The following is a 19,136-nucleotide window of genomic DNA, read 5'->3' as shown; positions in this document are numbered from 1 at the left end:
AGGCCAGTTTTATGTTCTTATTCTCATCCCCATCCTGACAATTAAAAGCGCTCTCTCTCTCTCTCTCTCTCTCTCTCTCTCTCTATATATATATATATATATATATATTGTTAATACTAATAATTACACACACATACACACACATACTTGGAATTGCAAAGCATTTTTTGGAATTATTTTGCTACCTCAAGAATGTGTGGGTAAGTATACTGGGGTTCATGGAAGTCTGGCAACTCAAGGACTGTGTTTTTATTCTTCAAATTAATTTTTTTAAAGTTTCCTTCGTGAATAGAATAAATTTCAGGGAAACTAGGAATAACTCTTGACTACTGGTCACAGGTCTAATAGATACTGAAAGGTTATATCCCTTTGCAACACAAGTTGCCTGTGGTAAGAACTGAGGACAAAGGATACATGCATGTTCAGCAAAATCTTGAAGGAAGAATTGCTAAAAAAGGAACATATGACACGACAGAAGGAAACAGTTACCACACGTACTTTCACTCCATTCCTGACTTCATTCAGGCTCTGTTTCCAGCTCTGCCTCATTTCCCTACAATACACTGTAGAGAGCATGATGTACCACTTCATGTATTGCTGACACAGCATAGTGGTAGAAATAATAAAGAATAGCAGGCTGTGTGTGTGTGTGCTATGTACCGTCAAGTCGCCCATCGTAAATTTCATAGGTTTTTCTTAGGCAAAGAATACTCATGGGTAGTTTGGCCAACTCCATCCTCTTATGGCCTACACCACTTGGAATTTGTTGGTGGTCTCCCACCCAATACTAACGAAGGCTAATCTTAGTTAAAATGGCAGGCTATGTACTTCATACCCCTGGGCATTTATCGAGCTATAGAAAAGCTATGCCTCCTGCTATCATTTTACTAATGCCCCGGAACCATAGTAATAGAATTGGCTGGAAAGGGCAGATTCAGATAGGAGGTGTCCTTTCCCATAATCTAGCCTCTGACACTAACCTGATCTGACTCCAACTCCACTCTATGGTTTTCAGTCTGACATGGGTTTGATTCCACTCCCCAATGCTAGCATTTTCTCTTTGATTTTCTTCCTATCATCTTTCTTGACTGTCCAGTTCTCACATCCATACATGGTAATAGGGAATACGATGGCTTGTATGATTCTAACTTTTGTGCTCAGTTGTATATTTTTGCATTTTAGAATCTTTTCTTGTACTTTCATGGCTGCCCTCTCCATTCTTAATCTTCTGATTTCCTGGCTTCAGCCCTCATTTATATCAGTGTTTGATCCCAGGTATGGGAACTTGTGAAGGTCCTCAGTGGTCATTATTTTTGTTTTCTTTATGTTCAACATTAAGCCTGCTTTGCACTCTCTTCCTTGACCTTCCTTAGTAGGTGTTCCAGGTCTGTGAGGTTTTCTGATAGTACTATGGTGTCATCTGCATATCTTAGATTGTTGATATTCCTTTCTCCTGTTTTCACTCCTCCTCCTCCTTCTGTGTCCAAGCCTGTTTTTCTTATATGTTCTGCAAACAAGTTGAACAGAGAGTGTGAAAGGATACAGCCTTGTCTGACCCCTTTGCCAACTGGGAACCTTTCTGTTTCTCCATGATTTGCCTAGTATCACAGTGGGCATTTAGGGAAATGATAAAGAGAGAAGAAAATACATCAAGGTTGTTTTATTTTATTTTATGATATATTTAATTTGTGCATTCTTTATTTATATTATTGTACAACATAAATCTCCAAACACAGAGCACAATCTTTGTGTAGAGTGAGTGAAGAAAGCACAACAAAATAAAAATATTTCATGAAGTCAAAACTATTAACAATATTACTGGATAAAAGGCGAGGAAAATGTATACATGTTTTGTTTACCAAGTGATACATTCATTTCAAAGAATAAGCTTTCTTGATGCAAACAACAGTTCAGGTAAAATAAATACAGAATATGCTAAAAGCAACAGCTGCATATATATGGAGTCTAGAAGAGTATTTCCCACTAGTGCTGAAGGAAAAATTAAGGTACTAATTGAACAGTTATTGTTATATGTAAATATACTCTGCTGGAAATGTTATCCCTAGATGATATTGCACTTAAGCAAGGAGAACTTGGAAAAGTTACCTTTTTGGATTACAGTTTCCAGATGCCCCAGCCAGTGTGGGCCATGTGGAAAGTTTCTGTGAGTTGTGGCTTGAAATACAACTTTTCCCCAAGTCTGGAAGTAGTTTTGTTGACTCTTCATAGGAACCATCACAGCCTAACCTTCAATTAGGATTAAGTTTCCAATCTGACAGAATTAAGTCCCAGGGAAAGGGATTCCACCTCTGCTACACTCCAGTTTCTAGAACATGGATTTCTTGTAGACTCTTTCTCTGAAACATTCATTTTTTAAAAAAGATTATCTTTTCTGGAAACAAACAGAAGTGGCTGCTTGCCAAATCTACTCCCAATTTTGGACAGTGGGGAATAATTGTCATTAAGAAATAATATACTTGATGCATACAACAAGCTCTTATGAAGGCAATGGAGTTCCAACTTTCTCTGGCGGTCCAGATAATCTAGGGATCTACTGAGAATAAAGACAAATATTATACTGAAAGCCAGCATGCAAATTTGTTAGGTCTGACTGCCCATAGAGCAGTTCTGTGGCTATGTTTGGAGAAAGAAATAGCAGAGGTGGGGACTGTGTGATTCTCCAGGTGTTGCTGGACAGAAATTCCTTGCTATCCAACATTTGGAGGGCTACATGTTTCTCGGGCTCCCTTGCCAAAGGATTTATGGTACTTACATGGAAAACTCCCAGCCTTGAATATGAAATATTACCCTGCTAGTGTGAATACAGAAAAGGCTAGTGACTTATGAAGAGGGCCACTACTTTCCCTGCTGTGCTGTATAAAGCAAGATTTTTGTATTTAACTCACAGCTGCATCTGAGTCCTGGTAGTAGAGGTTTATGGACAACCTAATGAGATCATGAAGGCTATCTTCATTACATTTATTTCTACTGTACTGCAAAAGCTTTGCCATTGCACAGTGCCTGAGGGGCACCAGTGCCAATCCTGCTCTTCTTAGCAGACTATTACCATTTGCAGTGTTGGTACATGTATGAAATATTGCTAACATTCATTCCTTCTCAGTTCCACTGGTCATTCATCATAATATGATACATTGTCAGGACCAGATACTGACTTTTAAAGAAAATGTCTTTGTTTTGAAGATGTCAGCTTGAAACAAGCTTCAAAATTACTTCCAAGACTACATCTTCAAAGCAATTTCTGCCTTCCCATTGGTTTTTGTTTTGAATTAAGGGATGCATTTGAAAGAATAAATCTGGCATTTTTCACCCAACATAGGAGCAAGCCCTATTAAATTTAGTGAGACTTACACCAAACTAAACAGAGAAAGGATCAGGATGTAAGGGCATCCAATGGAAATCAGGCTCCCATGTTAAATGCAGAAGCTTTTCTCTCTCAGTTTTTTAAAACAGTCTAAAGAGGGCAAGGGAAAGAAACATATTAAAGATTGCTGACATGTAATTTCATTATTTCCATTAGAAGGTTTCACAATACTTCATTTGGTATTTTCCATTTTTTTTTTAATGAATGGGGCTACAATTACATTTGCTTTAAAAAACAGCATATTACAGGACAGCTATTTGACCCTCATTAGTGGGCATTAGTACAAAAATAACTGTCCTGTACAATGCTGGGTTTTAAAGCAAATGTAATTTTAGCTCATTAATAAGGCAAAAAAATGCAGAAGAAGAAACAAACTCTTGTGAATCCTTCTAATGAAAACTGTATTACACTTCCCTTCTTAATCTCAGGAAGATGGCATCATTTCAATCGACTTGCTTAAGGTTCCATAGAGCTAGAGGTTGTTCTAAAGAAGAGCCTGTGTCTAGAAGACTACATGTGAACTGACACAAGTTAAGCTGTCATAAGCATAAAGTGTAGCAACAAAACGTTTCTGGCTCATGGTTGCCAAACTGGGGACAATCAAGTCACCATCAGGCGCACATGGTAGGAATGAAGAACATGTGGTCCTCCAAAGGTTACTGGAATACAACTCCCATGATCCCTCAACATAAGTCATGCTGGCTAGGTCTGATGGGATTTGCAGGCCATCAACATCTGGAGGATCACACACTCCCCACCCTAGTAGACATATGGTAACCAACCCATCAAGGGCTTGGTAAATCTTTGAGCATAGCATCTTGGCTGGAACTGCGAAAGCATGGTGATTGTCCCCAAAAAACAAATGTTTATTGGTGAGAGGGATGTTCATCTCACCATTATGGGTTAAGTACCCCCACATTTACTTGGAACATGGGGTATCCCTGAGTGAATTACATTGGACCTGATCACAAATTATGCAGGCCTCCTCTGATTGCAGTCACTGAACAGAGTTGCTGGACCTTACTATTAACTTGGGTCGTGTTATCGCCTAATGTAAATAGTGATAAACATTAGGTAAAACATCTATTTAACATCACTGAAATTAGAACAAATGAAAGCATCTAGTGACATGCTTTGGTCATGACAGTGCTTTGTACCACCATTTCCCTAGGAATGACACTGTCTCCAGCCAATTAGACAAGTCTCTATTGCAACTGGGATAAAGATTTCTGAGTGGACAGCACAGAAATGACTTTCACTTGCTTTAAGAGCTAGAGATCCTAAAGCCTTGAGGATCACTTGAATGTATACGTTTGATAGAGGGCTTTGCTATGGGTATTGTGATATTGCCATCATGGCTGGCTCTTATATTACATGGAGAAAAAATACCATATGTGTAGACTTCGCTGTTCTGCCAGAGGTGAAACAGAACTGTTTTGTGATGGTTATATCACCACTGAAATCTACTATAGGCACTAGTGAAGCAGGAAAATGTAACAGGCAACATCAATATGGCACCAGCACATGGCTTCATATTTATTTTTCTCATTTTTGACAATTAACATAAAGAAGGAACACCAGAAAAGGAGGACGGGAGGCGGAGGAAACCATGGAGAAATATTCAACCTATTGGGATTAATATTTACAAAGAAATACTGTGATGTTGTGATATTCTAAATAATAATGATATATACATAATGGTAATATTCAAAATGCTATTAGACTATAATTCCCATCATCCTTCACCATTGGCTATGCTGCTAGGGTCAATGGGAACTGCAGCCCAGTAACACTTGGAGGGCAACAAACTGCCTGTTGCTGTTACAAGGTTACTTTTCAGTGTTACCTCTTTGCCAACAATGGACATTCGCTATCAAGTCATACTGTCTTTAAAGTTTTCACTATCAAGCAGAACACTTTAACACTTCAAGAAATTTGCAAATGATCAGATTACTGTCTATATCAACACCTGGAATTGCAATTTAATGCTTTCCCACTCCCCAATGAATATTCTTTCAGCCTTTGGAAAAATGAGAATAATCCTGGGACAATTAACTGTGATTTAGGCTGTGTCCGCACATCAGAAATAATCCAGGTTGATACCACTTTAACTGCCATGGCTCAATACTATGGAATTCTGGGAACTGTAGTTTGTTGTGGCTCCAGAGTTCTCTGACAGAGAAGGCTAAATGTCTCACAAAACTGTAGTTCCCAGAATGTCATAGCACTGAGCCATGGCAATTAAAATGGCATCAACCTGGATTATTTATGCAGTGCGGACACAGACTCAGTTCAGGATATTCTTTAAAATGCATAGAAATGAAGCTTGCTCAAGACAGTATTTTCAGTAAACAAAGCAGAAAACATGTAATGAATTATTAGGAAGCAGTATCTCAGTTTTAATGGGCTTATTAATTTCTCTCTGTCACAATGGCTGTCTACTACAATAACATTTAGCTCTGTGGCCACAACCTATTTCTTTTACCACATTTCATGGATGTAAAAAAAACTACGTGTTAGGCATACCAGACACTACAGGGCACAGAGAAACTGTCCCATTAATGAATTTTCAAGCCCCTGCCAAATGGCAGTCATTGTATAGAATCTAATGGCTTCACACAATATGCAGTTTCCATATCTAAACTGAAGTAACCTCCTCTTGGCCAAGCCTCAAGTTTTGGGTGTGAACTAGATTTTAAAAGTCAATCAACATATAGCACAGAAAAGCATCTAAATAAGTTATATGTATATAACAAAAGCAACACAAAAAGCACAGCTCTTTGAAGAAATTCTCTTAAATCTACATCTCACAAAGGCAAAGTAACTAAGAGTCCTGCGCCTCTATCCAATGAACCTATTGATTTAGTACACCTTAAGCCCGTTCCTCAACACCCTTGATTTCATGTGTTTAGTACAGTGTGCCCGCGCCATATGTGTGCGCACTATATGCAGCTTTCAGTTTATGCTGAAGCTGCGCTGCATACAATGAATGGTGTATACGCCTGTGGTGCGTGGGTGCTGCTGTGCTGCAGCCTCATTATATTCAATTGGGATCAAGCATACGCATTATTCGCCTTAGGTGGGGGAGTCCAAAACGGATCCCCCGCGTAAGGCAAGGGTCCACTGTATTGGAAAACTGAGATAAAGGGGTCTGGAAATGCTGGTAAAACTAAACCTTGATAGCTACCAATTTGGGGAAATGTACATTTCTTTCCTACTCACCCAACAGGTTGGTGGAGCAAGGCACTACAATAACACAAATTCATAAAATAAAATGGTACGGTTTGGGGTTAAGTTACTGTACAATTAAAAAAACAATTCACTATTTTTTCTTCAGTGTTGGACAGTTTCTAAAAAACAAAACCTCAGTTTTATTCACATTCAGCATCTGTGTTGAAGTTGAACAGCCAATAAACTGTATAACATCTAACTTCTTTAAAAAAAAGTCTATCAATTAAATGCCTCAGGAGGGAATGAGGCAAAATAATGAACAATGAACAATAAATTGTGCTGATTCAGCATTTCTATAAATTATTAAACAACAGAGGCGGGGGAATCAATATTTTTGCTTGTAAAGGTCCAACATTGCTATTTACATAGAAATTTGCATCTCTTATATGTAAGTACTAAATACTGGAAACATATTTCTTAAATGTCAGCTCATCTTATAATACATGTGAAACTGCCATTTCCTTAATTAGCAAGGATCACCAGTTTCAGTGTTCTGTCACCATTTTTAAAACTGTTTCATATTTTACAATATACTTTTATTTTTTTTAAAAAAGGTGAGTAGTTTTAAATCATAAACTCTGTGACAAAACTGTTTAAACATGTTCATTGCACATAACTAAATTTAAAGCAATAGGCAAATAGAAGAAAACATGGAAGAGCATTTGCACAACAATACTTGAAAGTTTCTAAGTTGTTCTTCTCTTCATAGGCTGCCAAGTCTTTTAGCTGGTGGCGGTATGTGCATGCATACGTTTTGCTAAATCATAAACATAGGTTATATCTGGCCGCTTCTCTGGATCTGGGTTGATGCACATATTTACTAATTGTCGCAGCTAGAAGGAAAGAAAAGAAAATGTTAAGAACCAAAAGGGGAAATAAGAACTCCCCTAGTGATAAAAAATATTCAAAGCTTCTCTCCTGCTCCTTCTTTAATACACTTGTCCCTCCATATTCGCTAGGGTTAGGGGCACAAGACCCCCATGAATATGGAAAAACCGCAAATAACAAAAACACCATGTTTTTACCTAAGAAGACACCTCTCTAGGAATCTCTATGTCCTCCGGTGCAACTCTGCGGTCAACATCCAAAAGACACTGACCACAGAACTGCACTGAAGGAGGCCTAGTAGAGTAGTGTTCTCTCTAGGAATCTCTAGGTCTTTCGGTGCAACTTTTAGTTAAAGTTGACCACAGAGTTGCATTTGAGGACCTAGATATTCCTAGAGAAAAGATATTAATCAAATCCATGAATAATCAAATCTGCAAATATCAAAGCAAATATGCAAATATGGAGGGATGAGTCATGCATTTTATTTCTTATACTTTGAACCACAATACTATTAATCTGTTCATTCAAAACTAATTTCATTCGACTCCATTTTTTGTTTACAAAAATATCCTAAGAGAAATGGGCAGAAGACTCATACAGCTGCCACACGTCAAAATTAAGTTACATATGATTATGTTTATTGTTTTCATTGGGCTTAAGGACACTTGATAGTCTTTTAAAAAACTTTTTAACTCCCATGAATTAATTTATTTCATATATAATAAAATTAATATATGGTCAAATTCTGTGAAGGCCCCAACAAAGGTTAAATGTACAGGCAACAAAGACATTCTGAACAAACAGTTTTGGATGCAACTAGCTACAAATACAAGTTATTCTTAGAGAGGGGTAGTCAAGAATAGCCAAATAAAGTAGCCTCTAATTACCTTGAAGGTGGTGTTTAGACAGTGCACAAGGCGAAAGTGGATGGAAAGTGAAATAAAGCCATGCTCCAGGGCTAAAACTGTGGCAAGGAGAAGCTGGGATACTCTGACTTAAGATACATCAGCATATAAACAGCCCAGCACCAGTATGGGACTGTGGCAAAGCAAAAACATGATTGCCAATGATGCAATGGATGCAATTACAACATACACAAACCAACAGTCTAACGGGGGGGGGGGGGGAATGAAGGGGTCATGTAAGGGAGGTATACATGATTGCACCCTGAGAATGTGTCACCAGACACACTGATGCACTGTATAGGCAGTGCATCACAGATGCAACTGTGTGGCCGATTATACAGGCAGGTGTCCAATGGAATGGCATCTGAGTGGGAAGGGAGGTAACTGGAGGTTGCAAGCAGTGTTTGTGTGATGATGCACTTGCATGGAGGGGAAGCGACAAAAACAACAACCATGCAGAATGGCTTGATGCCATATGGTGCGGACAGCCTGTGGGTGTTTGGCCCACCTTGGGAATGGGCCATGTGGACAGCAAGTTTCAGAAAACACAGGATCAAGCCACTTTTTCCTACCTTTCTGCTCCGGCCCTGAGACTACATCCACACTACAGAAAATAATCCAGTTTGATGCCCCTTTAACTGCCATGGCTCAGTGCTACAAAATTCTGAGCATTGTAGTTTGTTTTGGCTCCAGAGCTTGCTGACAAAGAAGGCTAAATGTCTCGCAAAACTACAATCCCCAAAATTCCATAGCACTGAACCATGATAGTTAAGGTAGCATCAAACTGGATTATTTCTACAGTGTGGATGCAGCCTTAGCCCCTTATTTTTGTTGAGAATCACAGTGGATTTACACCTTAATATGTAATATAAACCAAACAATGGGACTAAAACCTGCTAGATACAAACAACAAAGTCAACCACACACACTAAAATGATTTCTGTCAAACAGACCAGGAAACCCTTAGAAGGCAGAGCTCTTCAAGAGGACTGCAAAAAGGGAATCATGACCTACCTCCGCTGATAATGAGTTTTGCAAGTGTGATGCCACTGCTAATAAAGCTTTTGTTTCTGATTACCTGTCTTTTCTCAAAAGCATGCAAACAAGAAAGGCCTTTGCCAAAGACTTTCAAATGCAGCAGGTAGATATAGGTGAAGGGGTCTTTCACCTAATCTAACACAAGGAAGTCAATAATATTTCAAGTAAGCCACATGTATCTATACATGGGGTTTTCCTGGAACAAAACCTGAACCGCAACAAGAATGTGGATATATCTGGCTGCTTCTCTAAAGAAAGCATGTGCATAATAAACATAGTAAAACTCTTTTAGGAAACAGAGACATGTACATTATTTCTATTTATGTAAAGATTTCTTTATCAGCGACATTTTCTATAAATATAATATCCACAGTGACTCTACAAAAGAGATGCACACAACAATGAAGATTAGGCTTTAATCAAGCCTTTGCACTTTGCTAAACAAGCTGCATAGAGGTAAGAAAGATGAGAAAGGAGAAAGTGTTTTCTCGTCTTTTTAATATTTAACTAGTAGCATTTGTCAAAGGTTTTTTTAAAAAACCATCCTGCCTTTGCAACTGCGGTAAAAAGCGTAAAACCCAGAACAGTACTCTGTACTTTTGAGAGATGTGTAGAGAGGCAACTGCCACTTGCTGACTGGCCAGATACAACATTATAGTTTCCTCACCTATTGCCAGGAACATCTATTCTAGCAAAGTTGGGAAGCTATCCTATTAACATGTAGCTAGTAACGTCGGTCGCATCTGGCTGACCCAGGGGATTTTAATGTGAATTAGGCTGAGCTGAGATGCCAAGAAAGCAGCAGAATTCTAGGCGGGATAGCAATATATTCCAGTCAGGTTCAGCATGACCAGCATGCTCTACAAGAAGGCAGACCGGGACAGGACCTAAGCTGGGGATGGGGAGGGCTCTTGTTGCATCCCTGAGCAGCACGCTCCTTCAGCTCTGCTTATTCTCCTTAACCTCCTCTGTGAACTCAGCAGAACGACAGTATTTTGCCTGGAGCTTAGCCTGGTAGTGGGAGCAGCGGGACATCTTTCTTTCTTTCTTTCTTTCTTTCTTTCTTCCTCTTCTTTTTCTTCACTTTAGCAGGTTTATCAGTCTCCCAGTAAGGATAAGTGTCCCTTAAGTCATAAAAAACAGAGGGACCCCCCCAAAAAAAAGAAAGAAAGAAAGAAAGAAAGAAAGAAAGAAAGAAAGAAAGAAAGGGAGAACCTGGCACAAGCAAGTCAATGGCTTGGAAAGTCCTGTGGAGGCAAGGAACTCTGATTTAAAGCAGAAATGTTATTCCTTTCAGAGCCGAAGTTATTCACTCAACCTCATGCATTACTCATTAAAAAGCTGCCACTAAGGGTCTGATGGCCTGCTCTTATAGGGATATGAATATATGAACCTGCCTTTCACTGAACCAGATCACCAGTTATCTGAGTCCGGTACTGTCTTTTCAGAGAAGAGGTATGTGACCCTTCAAGGTGTAAGACTAAGTCTTTGTCAGCCATGTTAGTCAAGATCATTCTGCACAAGAAATAAACCAACAGCACATACTGAAAACCTGATATGTGGTCTCTGCCTAGAATGAAGGTCATTTTTAGATATCTTTAATGAAGAATGTTGCATTTCTTCCTGTGTCAGAGGGCATTTCCAGGTGGAGGTTTCCCCATTCTAACAATTAGAAGGCACAGTGCAGTTGTTCTGTCTTTCTCCTTAACTGATTTAGCAAGCTAATGAAAAAAAATAGGCAGTGGAAGCAGGAGTGGAAAAACAAGGAAAAATTGCAATTGGAGGACAATGATATCTGATAAAAGTCAATGAATGTGGATGTGATGGCAAAATTAACCTCTGAAGGACTTGCTATTGCAGAGAAACAACACTTCTACCATATTTCCAGAAAAAGACAGGCTGAGGGATATAACAATAGTTTTCTCCAGGATATGCATTGGGACCAGTCCTTTACAACCTGTTCACCCATTTCCTTGAGTTGGGATGATCAATGCAGAGGCCTACGTTTGCTGGATATTATCAAAATTTCAGATCAGTTAAAACAAAATATTATACTGAAAAACACCAAAAGAATCTCTGCAAAGTGGTAAAGTGAGCTCAAAGATGGCAAGTGTGTGTCAATATAAACACGATGTAAAGTCATGTGGAGGGAGGTGTCATAATTTTATATAAATGCTATGGGCCTGAATGGACTGACCAGGAAAGAGATCTTGGGATTGTGGTTGATAGCCCACTGAAAACACTAAGCCAGCATATGGTTGTTGTGAAAGATGCAGATTGGGAAGATCAGATTGGTTGGTACTGGAGGAAAATTTTGTTTTTCTGCAGTGGAGGGACAACATCTCCAATGATGTTTGGTCTGATTCACCAGGATTCTCTAGATCCTTATCGTCCCCGTGTGCTAAAGAAAATCTGCCTCCTCCCTCAATCCATGGACAGAGCAAGTTGCCTGAGCCTGGGGTCCATAAGGAAGTTCAGTCACACAGATTCTTCTTCTTCAAGAAGACCAGCAAGGATAATCACAACTGAGCATTTTGAGATCCACACAGGTGACGCAACAGTGATGTGGCTTCAGTAACTAACAACATTTGTTCCAAACAGAAATGATAGTGAGTGAAGTTTTCAAATATTACAAAGAATAGATTCATTTCATTTCATGACCCATCCTAGGGCCATATAAATGTAATGTAGGCCAGGTCTTAACTAGTATCACCAACACGGGAAGATAACGGCATCTGTTCATCTTTTGATTCCTTACCATTTAAAGAGTGGTCATCAAACTGTGCCCTTTAAGAGATTTTTTACTTCAGCTCCCAGAAGCCTCAGCCATGTTGATCAATAGTCTGGAATTGTGGGAGCTGAAGCCCAAAATCCCTTAGAGAGTACATTTTGGGGACCAATGATTTAAAGGATCCTAAATGGCAGAAGGTTTCCACTGAAAGTAATGCAGGCTAAATTCCAATTGTTGCTGCTATCATCATCATCAACAACATGATGTTAATTTCATTTTCATTTATATCCCATCTTGTACTGGGATTCAAGGTGGCTTACAAATTATTGAAATCACAGATTATTAAAAACATACAAAAACAACTGATTTATAATTAAAACCATTTAAAATTCAGTAAAAGATAGAATATAAAAATTAACAAAACAGCACATCTTTAAAAGCCCTTTGCAAGTCAATTCCTAAAAGTCTGATAGAATAGGAAAGTTTTTCACCTTCTAGAGGAAAGAGAACAGGGAGGGAGCCATCCTAGCCTCTCTAAGGAGGTATTTCCAAAGTCTGGGAGCAGCCACCAAGAAGGCCCTGTTTCCCACCAAATAACCTTGGGAAGGTAGTGGAACAAAGAGAAGAATCTCTTTTGAAGATCTTAAGACTTCAAGCAGGCTCCTATAGGGAGATATGGTCTAGTCCCACACAGAATAGAAATGGTGAATTATCCAACCTTATATAAGTATTGATTTGCCAAGTTTCTGTTAATTAAACTGGTCTACTGTAGATAGGACTAACAAATGGATTTAGTATTCAGTATTCACTAAAGGAAATAAAAAGCCTTCTTCAAGATGGTGGCTCCCATAAGTACCAGTCACTGCAAATGTACTGACCTTAATGAATGACCACGCATGAAAGAACTAGCACTGTATATCAACAAGCAACTCATTTTCTGTACTACAACTCCCAGACACACTGGTTGGGGAATTCTGGGAGCTATAAAACAAAAGAAGTGGGTTTTCCAAGATCTGGACTAGACACACCTATCTTAGTCCACAATTTTGAAGCCACATGGCCAGCCCAATGGATAACACCACAGAAGCATGCTTAAAAACTGAGAAGTCTTGGGTACAAAAGCCTCATTATTATCATTCTTCCACATCATCAGATATATAAAAAAGAAAGCATCCCAGAGAGAACTCTAGCAGAGTCCTCTGCTAGTCAGATTCTCATCAATGAGTTGACCTTGAGGGTCTAGTACATATTTCTGCACCAGTTTTCGAATGATACATATATATAGAGAGAAAGAGACAGAGAGAGATACAGAGAAAGACAGAGAGAGACAGAGACAGAGAGAGACACTATTTGATAATGTTATGGCATTTACTAGAATTACACAGGCAACTATATACGGAATACGTGCACAGAACATACAGATTTGAAAAACATTTGTTCATCTATATGCTCCCATCAAATTAATTTTTAAAAAGAACCAACACAAAAACATTAAAAACATAGGTTGCAGTATGAAACCTCTATTATTGGCTAAATTCAGTACAGTCAGCCCTTGTTATACATGGATTTTTTTATACATGGATTCAAACATCCACAGTTTGAAAATGTTAAAAAAAAAGTATAAATTTCAAATATCAAACCTGGATTTTCCATTTTTTTTATAAGGGACACCATTTTGCTATGTCATTATATTTAATGGGACTTGAACATTCACGGATTTTGTTATCCATGGGGGATCTTGGAACCAAACCCCAGCATATAACAAGGGCCCACTTTATACTGAAATGAGATCTAACTTCAGTTCCACAGCAGAAGTGTTATGGAAAGTTTAGGAACATTCCAAACTTCAGAAGATTTATTTATTTAAAAGTACCTGTCAGTGCAGTTGGCTGCAGTTAAGAAACCAACAAAATCTGGAAGGAAGGATTTCAAGGAAGAGCTGATGCATCAACATAAACAGTGTTTGTGGGAACAGCATTTGAAGGATATGTGTGTAGTACACATTTAGTGTATGAATAGAAGGATGTGTGTGAGCTTCAGTGGGGAATGTATACAGAATAGTGTTGCATGAGTGAAAACTGGGGATGGCTCCAGTACTTTTAATGGTTGTGTAGAAGAGGGAATTTCAGCAGGTGTTTCTTGCCACACAACCAGGTAACAAGCAATACCTTCTGAAATTCCCTCTTCTATACAAACATTAAAAGTACAGCTACTACCTCCAGTTTCTATGCTGGTAACCCTAATGGAGAAAGAGTTTTCTGAACTCAGACTCTCTACATTGGACTCATAACTGGTCTCTCTCAATTGGATTAAATGCTGATTAAAGATCAAACAGAATCAATTTATAGCGACATTATAAAAAAAGCAATTGGGCAAAATATTAAAATGGATCTTAGTGTATTGTTATGTGAAGAAGGCTTTCTTTCTTTCTTTTAAATAGTCCAGTGTGAAGGCAGATTGAGCTGAGCAAAATTCCTTCATCAAATTTATTCGCATAAAAATTTAAGTGGATTTCATTGTTCAGTGATCCCTGAACTCAACTGCTCAGGTGAGTGCACTTTTCAACCTAGATAACAGCCTGAAGTCTATATTTCCAAGGAGAAGTCTTGGGGATGCTCCTCTGGTCTGTCAGAGATACTTCAAGCCTGCCTCTTGTTCTGCTATAGCAAGTCTGTTCAAGACTTTCAAAATTAAAATGACATTATAAGAGAGAGAGGGGGGGAGAGAGAGCTAAATACATCCCCTTCCTCTTTTAAAAGTTTTATACCACAGTCGGCCCTTCTTATACACAGATTTTTTATACACAGATTCAAGCATCCACGGTTTGAAAATGTTCAAAAAAAGTATAAATTCCAAATATCAAACCTGGATTTTCCATTTCTTATAAGGGAGACCCTTTTGCTATGTTATTATACTTAATGGGACTTGAGTATCCATGGATTTTGTTATCCATGGGGGATCTTGGAACCAAACCCCAGCGTATAACAAGGGTCCACTGTATATAGTTTTATACTACATAAGATTTTGGACTCCCGAGTTGTTCCAGTAACAATACGCTCTGTGTTAATGCCATTAAAATATATCGACACTCTTCTTAAGAAATTATTCCCATCCTCCTAACAAAAATCTAGATGTTCTTCCTAGATTTGTTGTATAGCGAAATGATTCTTTTAAAAAAAAAAGGGGGGGGGGGTGACTTTAAAGCAAATCTGCCTGAATCTGAATGGGAAACAACAAGGCTTTGTGCTTTCCACCCCTCTCCAAAAGTGGGAACTATGCAGACTAAGTTAATTTGGAGAGGAAAAACAAGAAAAGAAGAAGTGGAATCTATTTCCATTCCCAGTACCAAGACCTTCTATCCGGGCTGGACTTTGATATTTGCCCCTTGGCTGAGAATCCATATATCCAACTTCACACTTAGCTGCAGCGAAGTAGCCCTCCAGGCAGGCCGACTTCAACGAACCACTAGTGGTATCATCATTAAAATCCTGCTGAAGGTCACCATGGCAACCGCCTGCTGAGGCTTCGCTGCCGCGCTCGGCATCGCCTAATCAGCTACCATGTGAAATGCAAATGCAGACAGTCTGAAAATTAGTCAAGAAGAATAGAGGATGAGGATGCAGATACGTGAAATATTCATGCGCCTCGCCGAAAAAGGAAGACAGCATGAATGACACAACAAAGAACGGCCACTGACATTCCTGCTATCGTTTTGCATTATTGTTCACACCCCTACTGTATTTCCAGGCCTCCGGATCTGAAATGCCGTATTTATATTCTACCCAAAAAAATGTAATAATTAAGAATGGCTACTGGCAGCGGAGGGGGGAGAACCCAACAGTTAATTGGGAAGCCTACATTAAGGATACGTTGCACACCCTAATGGACAGAATTGCCTCCACCTCATAGTATCTTTCTCATCATCTGAGAATGAACACACACGCGCGCACACACACACCAAATTTGTCACAATAATAATAAAACTGTACGGATTGTCACACCCCATGACAAAGAATTTTCAAGAGACCCAAAATTCCTGGACTGCAATCTTTTATTAATAATCCAAACCGTGAAAAGCAAGAGGAGTCGAGGTTTTGAATTGCAAGTTACTCTCCATTCTGTAAGCAGTACAAAGCTTTAATACTTACAAAACATATTTCAGAGAGGACGTTTATGTGCATTTCAACATAATCTTTAATTCATGTACACTGAACTAGAATATGTTGCTATACCCTCTTTCTTGGGTTGCAGCTGATATAAATTTACATTGTTCAAACTTAGGAGAGAATATTTCTGTACTTGATAAAGTACATACATGAAAATATATGTACTCTGACGCAGGAGACAAGTGTATACTTTCCTCTCATGTGCATACATAGATTGGTTAATAAGAGTGAATTTTTCACCTTTGCTGTTTTTCAGTATGTGCATTTCTTGAACCATCTTCAGCATCAAAATGAAAACAAACCATCACTAGCACAAGTTTGTCACTGGGGAAACCACAGTATATTCTTAAATCTTTGACTCTCCAGGCATGAGCTGCTACCCCTTTAATAATGGGACCCCTATGAATACACACACACACACACACACACACACACACACACACACACTTTTTTCCATTGCCACATATGCATATAGATATGCACAGCAGACCTGCATCAGGTTGTCACAGGGAATGGGAAGAGTGTACAAACCTCCCTTGGTCAAGAAACATGGGCTCTGAGCATATGCTCCTTAACTTAGGAAGAACTATACACAGAGTGAATAATATACAGGCTCCCTGTGACAGTCTCACATAGTACTTATGTATCTGTGCATACTTGCTCAGAGAACCCATGTATGGAGGCGGGAATGCAACTCTGCTACATATTGTAAACACAGACTAAGGTTGTTCAGGGATAGATTGTGCTTATAATGTTTCCACAATAAAGAATATCATTTAAAATTCTATGACCAGTTGGAAAACCCATTTGTCCATGCATCCTTTGTGGGGCATTACAGACCCTTTTGATAATACAGTGTTGTTGTTGTTTTTTACCATATCTAAGAAGTAATCACAAAGGACAAACAGTTATCGAGCGAGCACAACAGAAAAAAATTATACTGATTAATGTAAGAAATCCTATTGCTCACTATGCTTTGGTTAACTGAAACAGAGGATATTTAAGACCTGCTTTCATTCACCTTCAATGATTTCTCCCATATAATATAGTCTGCATTTTAATCACTTGCATAGAAGAGCAAACAGCAGAAGAAATCAAACTCAGATATCAAAAGCGATCTAAACAGAAACCAGTCCACCTCACAGTAGTCTACAGAACTAGTACACTCAAATATTTAAGCTTTGAGAGTACACTACTGACTTCAGGAGTCAAGCTCAGGGATGAGAAAACATAGTGACACACTGTTCAGTCCTTTACAAAGAGACAGGGAAATTCTGTTACGAAAACTACCACTGAAATGAATAGAAGCTGTGCAAGAAGACATCTACATTGTGGACTGCATCTCAGATCACCAGGCAAACTGTAAGGTTGAAGTACCATTCACCATGCACCACTTGTTATCATACCACTACTTCCAAGGAAGTGCCGAGAAAAGGAATGATACTTACCTCTTCTGAGTAGTGATCTGATGGAAGGGGTGGGTAGTCACATTGTTCTATCTTTTTACATAGAGAATATAAGTTCATTTTGTCCCCATAGAATGGACTTTGCAATGCAGCCATCTGTATATACAGAAAGAAAAGATGGACAAATACACCTTTTGAGTGTGTGACCTTTGTTTGGCATTGAAAGATACTATTTCAAATAACTAAGTACCATTTCAAGGAGCTACCTTTCCTACATAAGGGGAAGGAGATACCTTTAATTTGGGTTAGCAAGTATGTGACATTGGCTCTTCCTATGCTGGGATTCCCAGTCTGGGGTGCCCACATCCCCAGAGGCCGAGATGAACTTTCAGAAGGTGCAACAAACAGTGGCTTGAGTCCTTGAGTGTGTGATGTGAAGACTCACAAGTCATCGCTCATTATTTTTTTTCCTGAATAAATCAGAATCTAATTGCCCAATTTGGATTTCCATTTTATGCACAGTGTTAAAAGCTTATTTTTTTGAAGTTCAATTTATTCACTTACAGTATTGTATGTGTTTCAATTTGTGGTTCAAACATTGGAAATTAATATTTCTTCATCTTCAAATCTGTTATTATTTTTGTAAGGGATGCGAAGATTAATCATACATTTCCTAGAAGTAGGGAGGGAACCACTACTCCATGTGATTAAAGAAACTGTTGCATCATCATTTGGATTTTTTTTTTAATTTGTTTTTTGTTCTTCCCCAAATCCAACTGCATTTCCTCAAGTCATTTAAATGATACATGCTGAGGGCCAGTACAGTGGGCTACTCTAACATTACAGCTAATTTATATCATTTTTGGAAATAATAGAAATGTATTTTTGCAACTAGAATATTTTTCAGAAATTTGACTGTGAAGCCATTTTCCCTACATAACAAAGTATCATTACAAACAACAACAAAAATTGCTACTAGTACCATGCTGGCTCTACATTTATATTTCTGGCAGCTCTCACCCCACCTCCTACAACACACTTTCCACATAGGAAGGAACTACGTCTGAAGCCATGAGAAGTTTCAAAAATAATCTGTAACATGGCATGGTTTGAAATAAAATATTATGAAATTCATTGGGCACACATGAGTTTGTGCACACACTTAAAGTTGGTTTCTACAGTATATTTGTCTTAATAATATTTTTCTGCATCAAATAAGTAACTTTTGTCAAAATATAATGGTAAAGCCGATATATATATATATATATATAAAATTGTCATATAACCTTCATGTACAATATGCAGTACAATATAACAGCATTAAAATGATCATCTATTCTTCAAAGGCTGCATAAGACATGAAGCATTACAGCATACTCTATAAAACCCCAACATGATTTTGATAAACTATTTATATCTATTTGTAGCTCACCCCTAGGACTTTGGGTG

At 38.5% G+C, this 19,136-nt stretch overlaps 1 protein-coding gene across 3 annotated transcripts in view; it reads right to left on the bottom strand.

Annotated features, from left to right (window-relative positions):
• Positions 1-1,668: 1,668 nt before the first annotated feature.
• The window catches only part of LOC149316906 (serine/threonine-protein kinase Nek7), a 77,827-nt gene continuing 60,359 nt past the window's right edge, over positions 1,669-19,136 (bottom strand). For all 3 annotated transcript variants that reach the window (XM_089516498.1, XM_089516500.1, XM_089516501.1), the window contains 2 exons: positions 17,730-17,843; positions 1,669-7,446 (listed from right to left, as the gene is read on the bottom strand). In XM_089516498.1, coding sequence (XP_089372624.1) covers positions 7,336-7,446; positions 17,730-17,843 — 225 coding nt within the window. In that variant the 3' untranslated portion in view covers positions 1,669-7,335. The remainder of the gene's footprint in view (positions 7,447-17,729; positions 17,844-19,136) is intronic.

Source organism: Sceloporus occidentalis, unplaced genomic scaffold (assembly GCF_023333645.1).
Source record: "Sceloporus occidentalis isolate IW3139 unplaced genomic scaffold, rSceOcc1.0.p SCAF_3, whole genome shotgun sequence".
In the NCBI taxonomy this organism is placed as follows: domain Eukaryota; kingdom Metazoa; phylum Chordata; class Lepidosauria; order Squamata; family Phrynosomatidae; genus Sceloporus; species Sceloporus occidentalis.
Note: the sequence above shows the minus strand (reverse complement) of the source record. Positions and strands in the feature narration are given on the sequence as shown.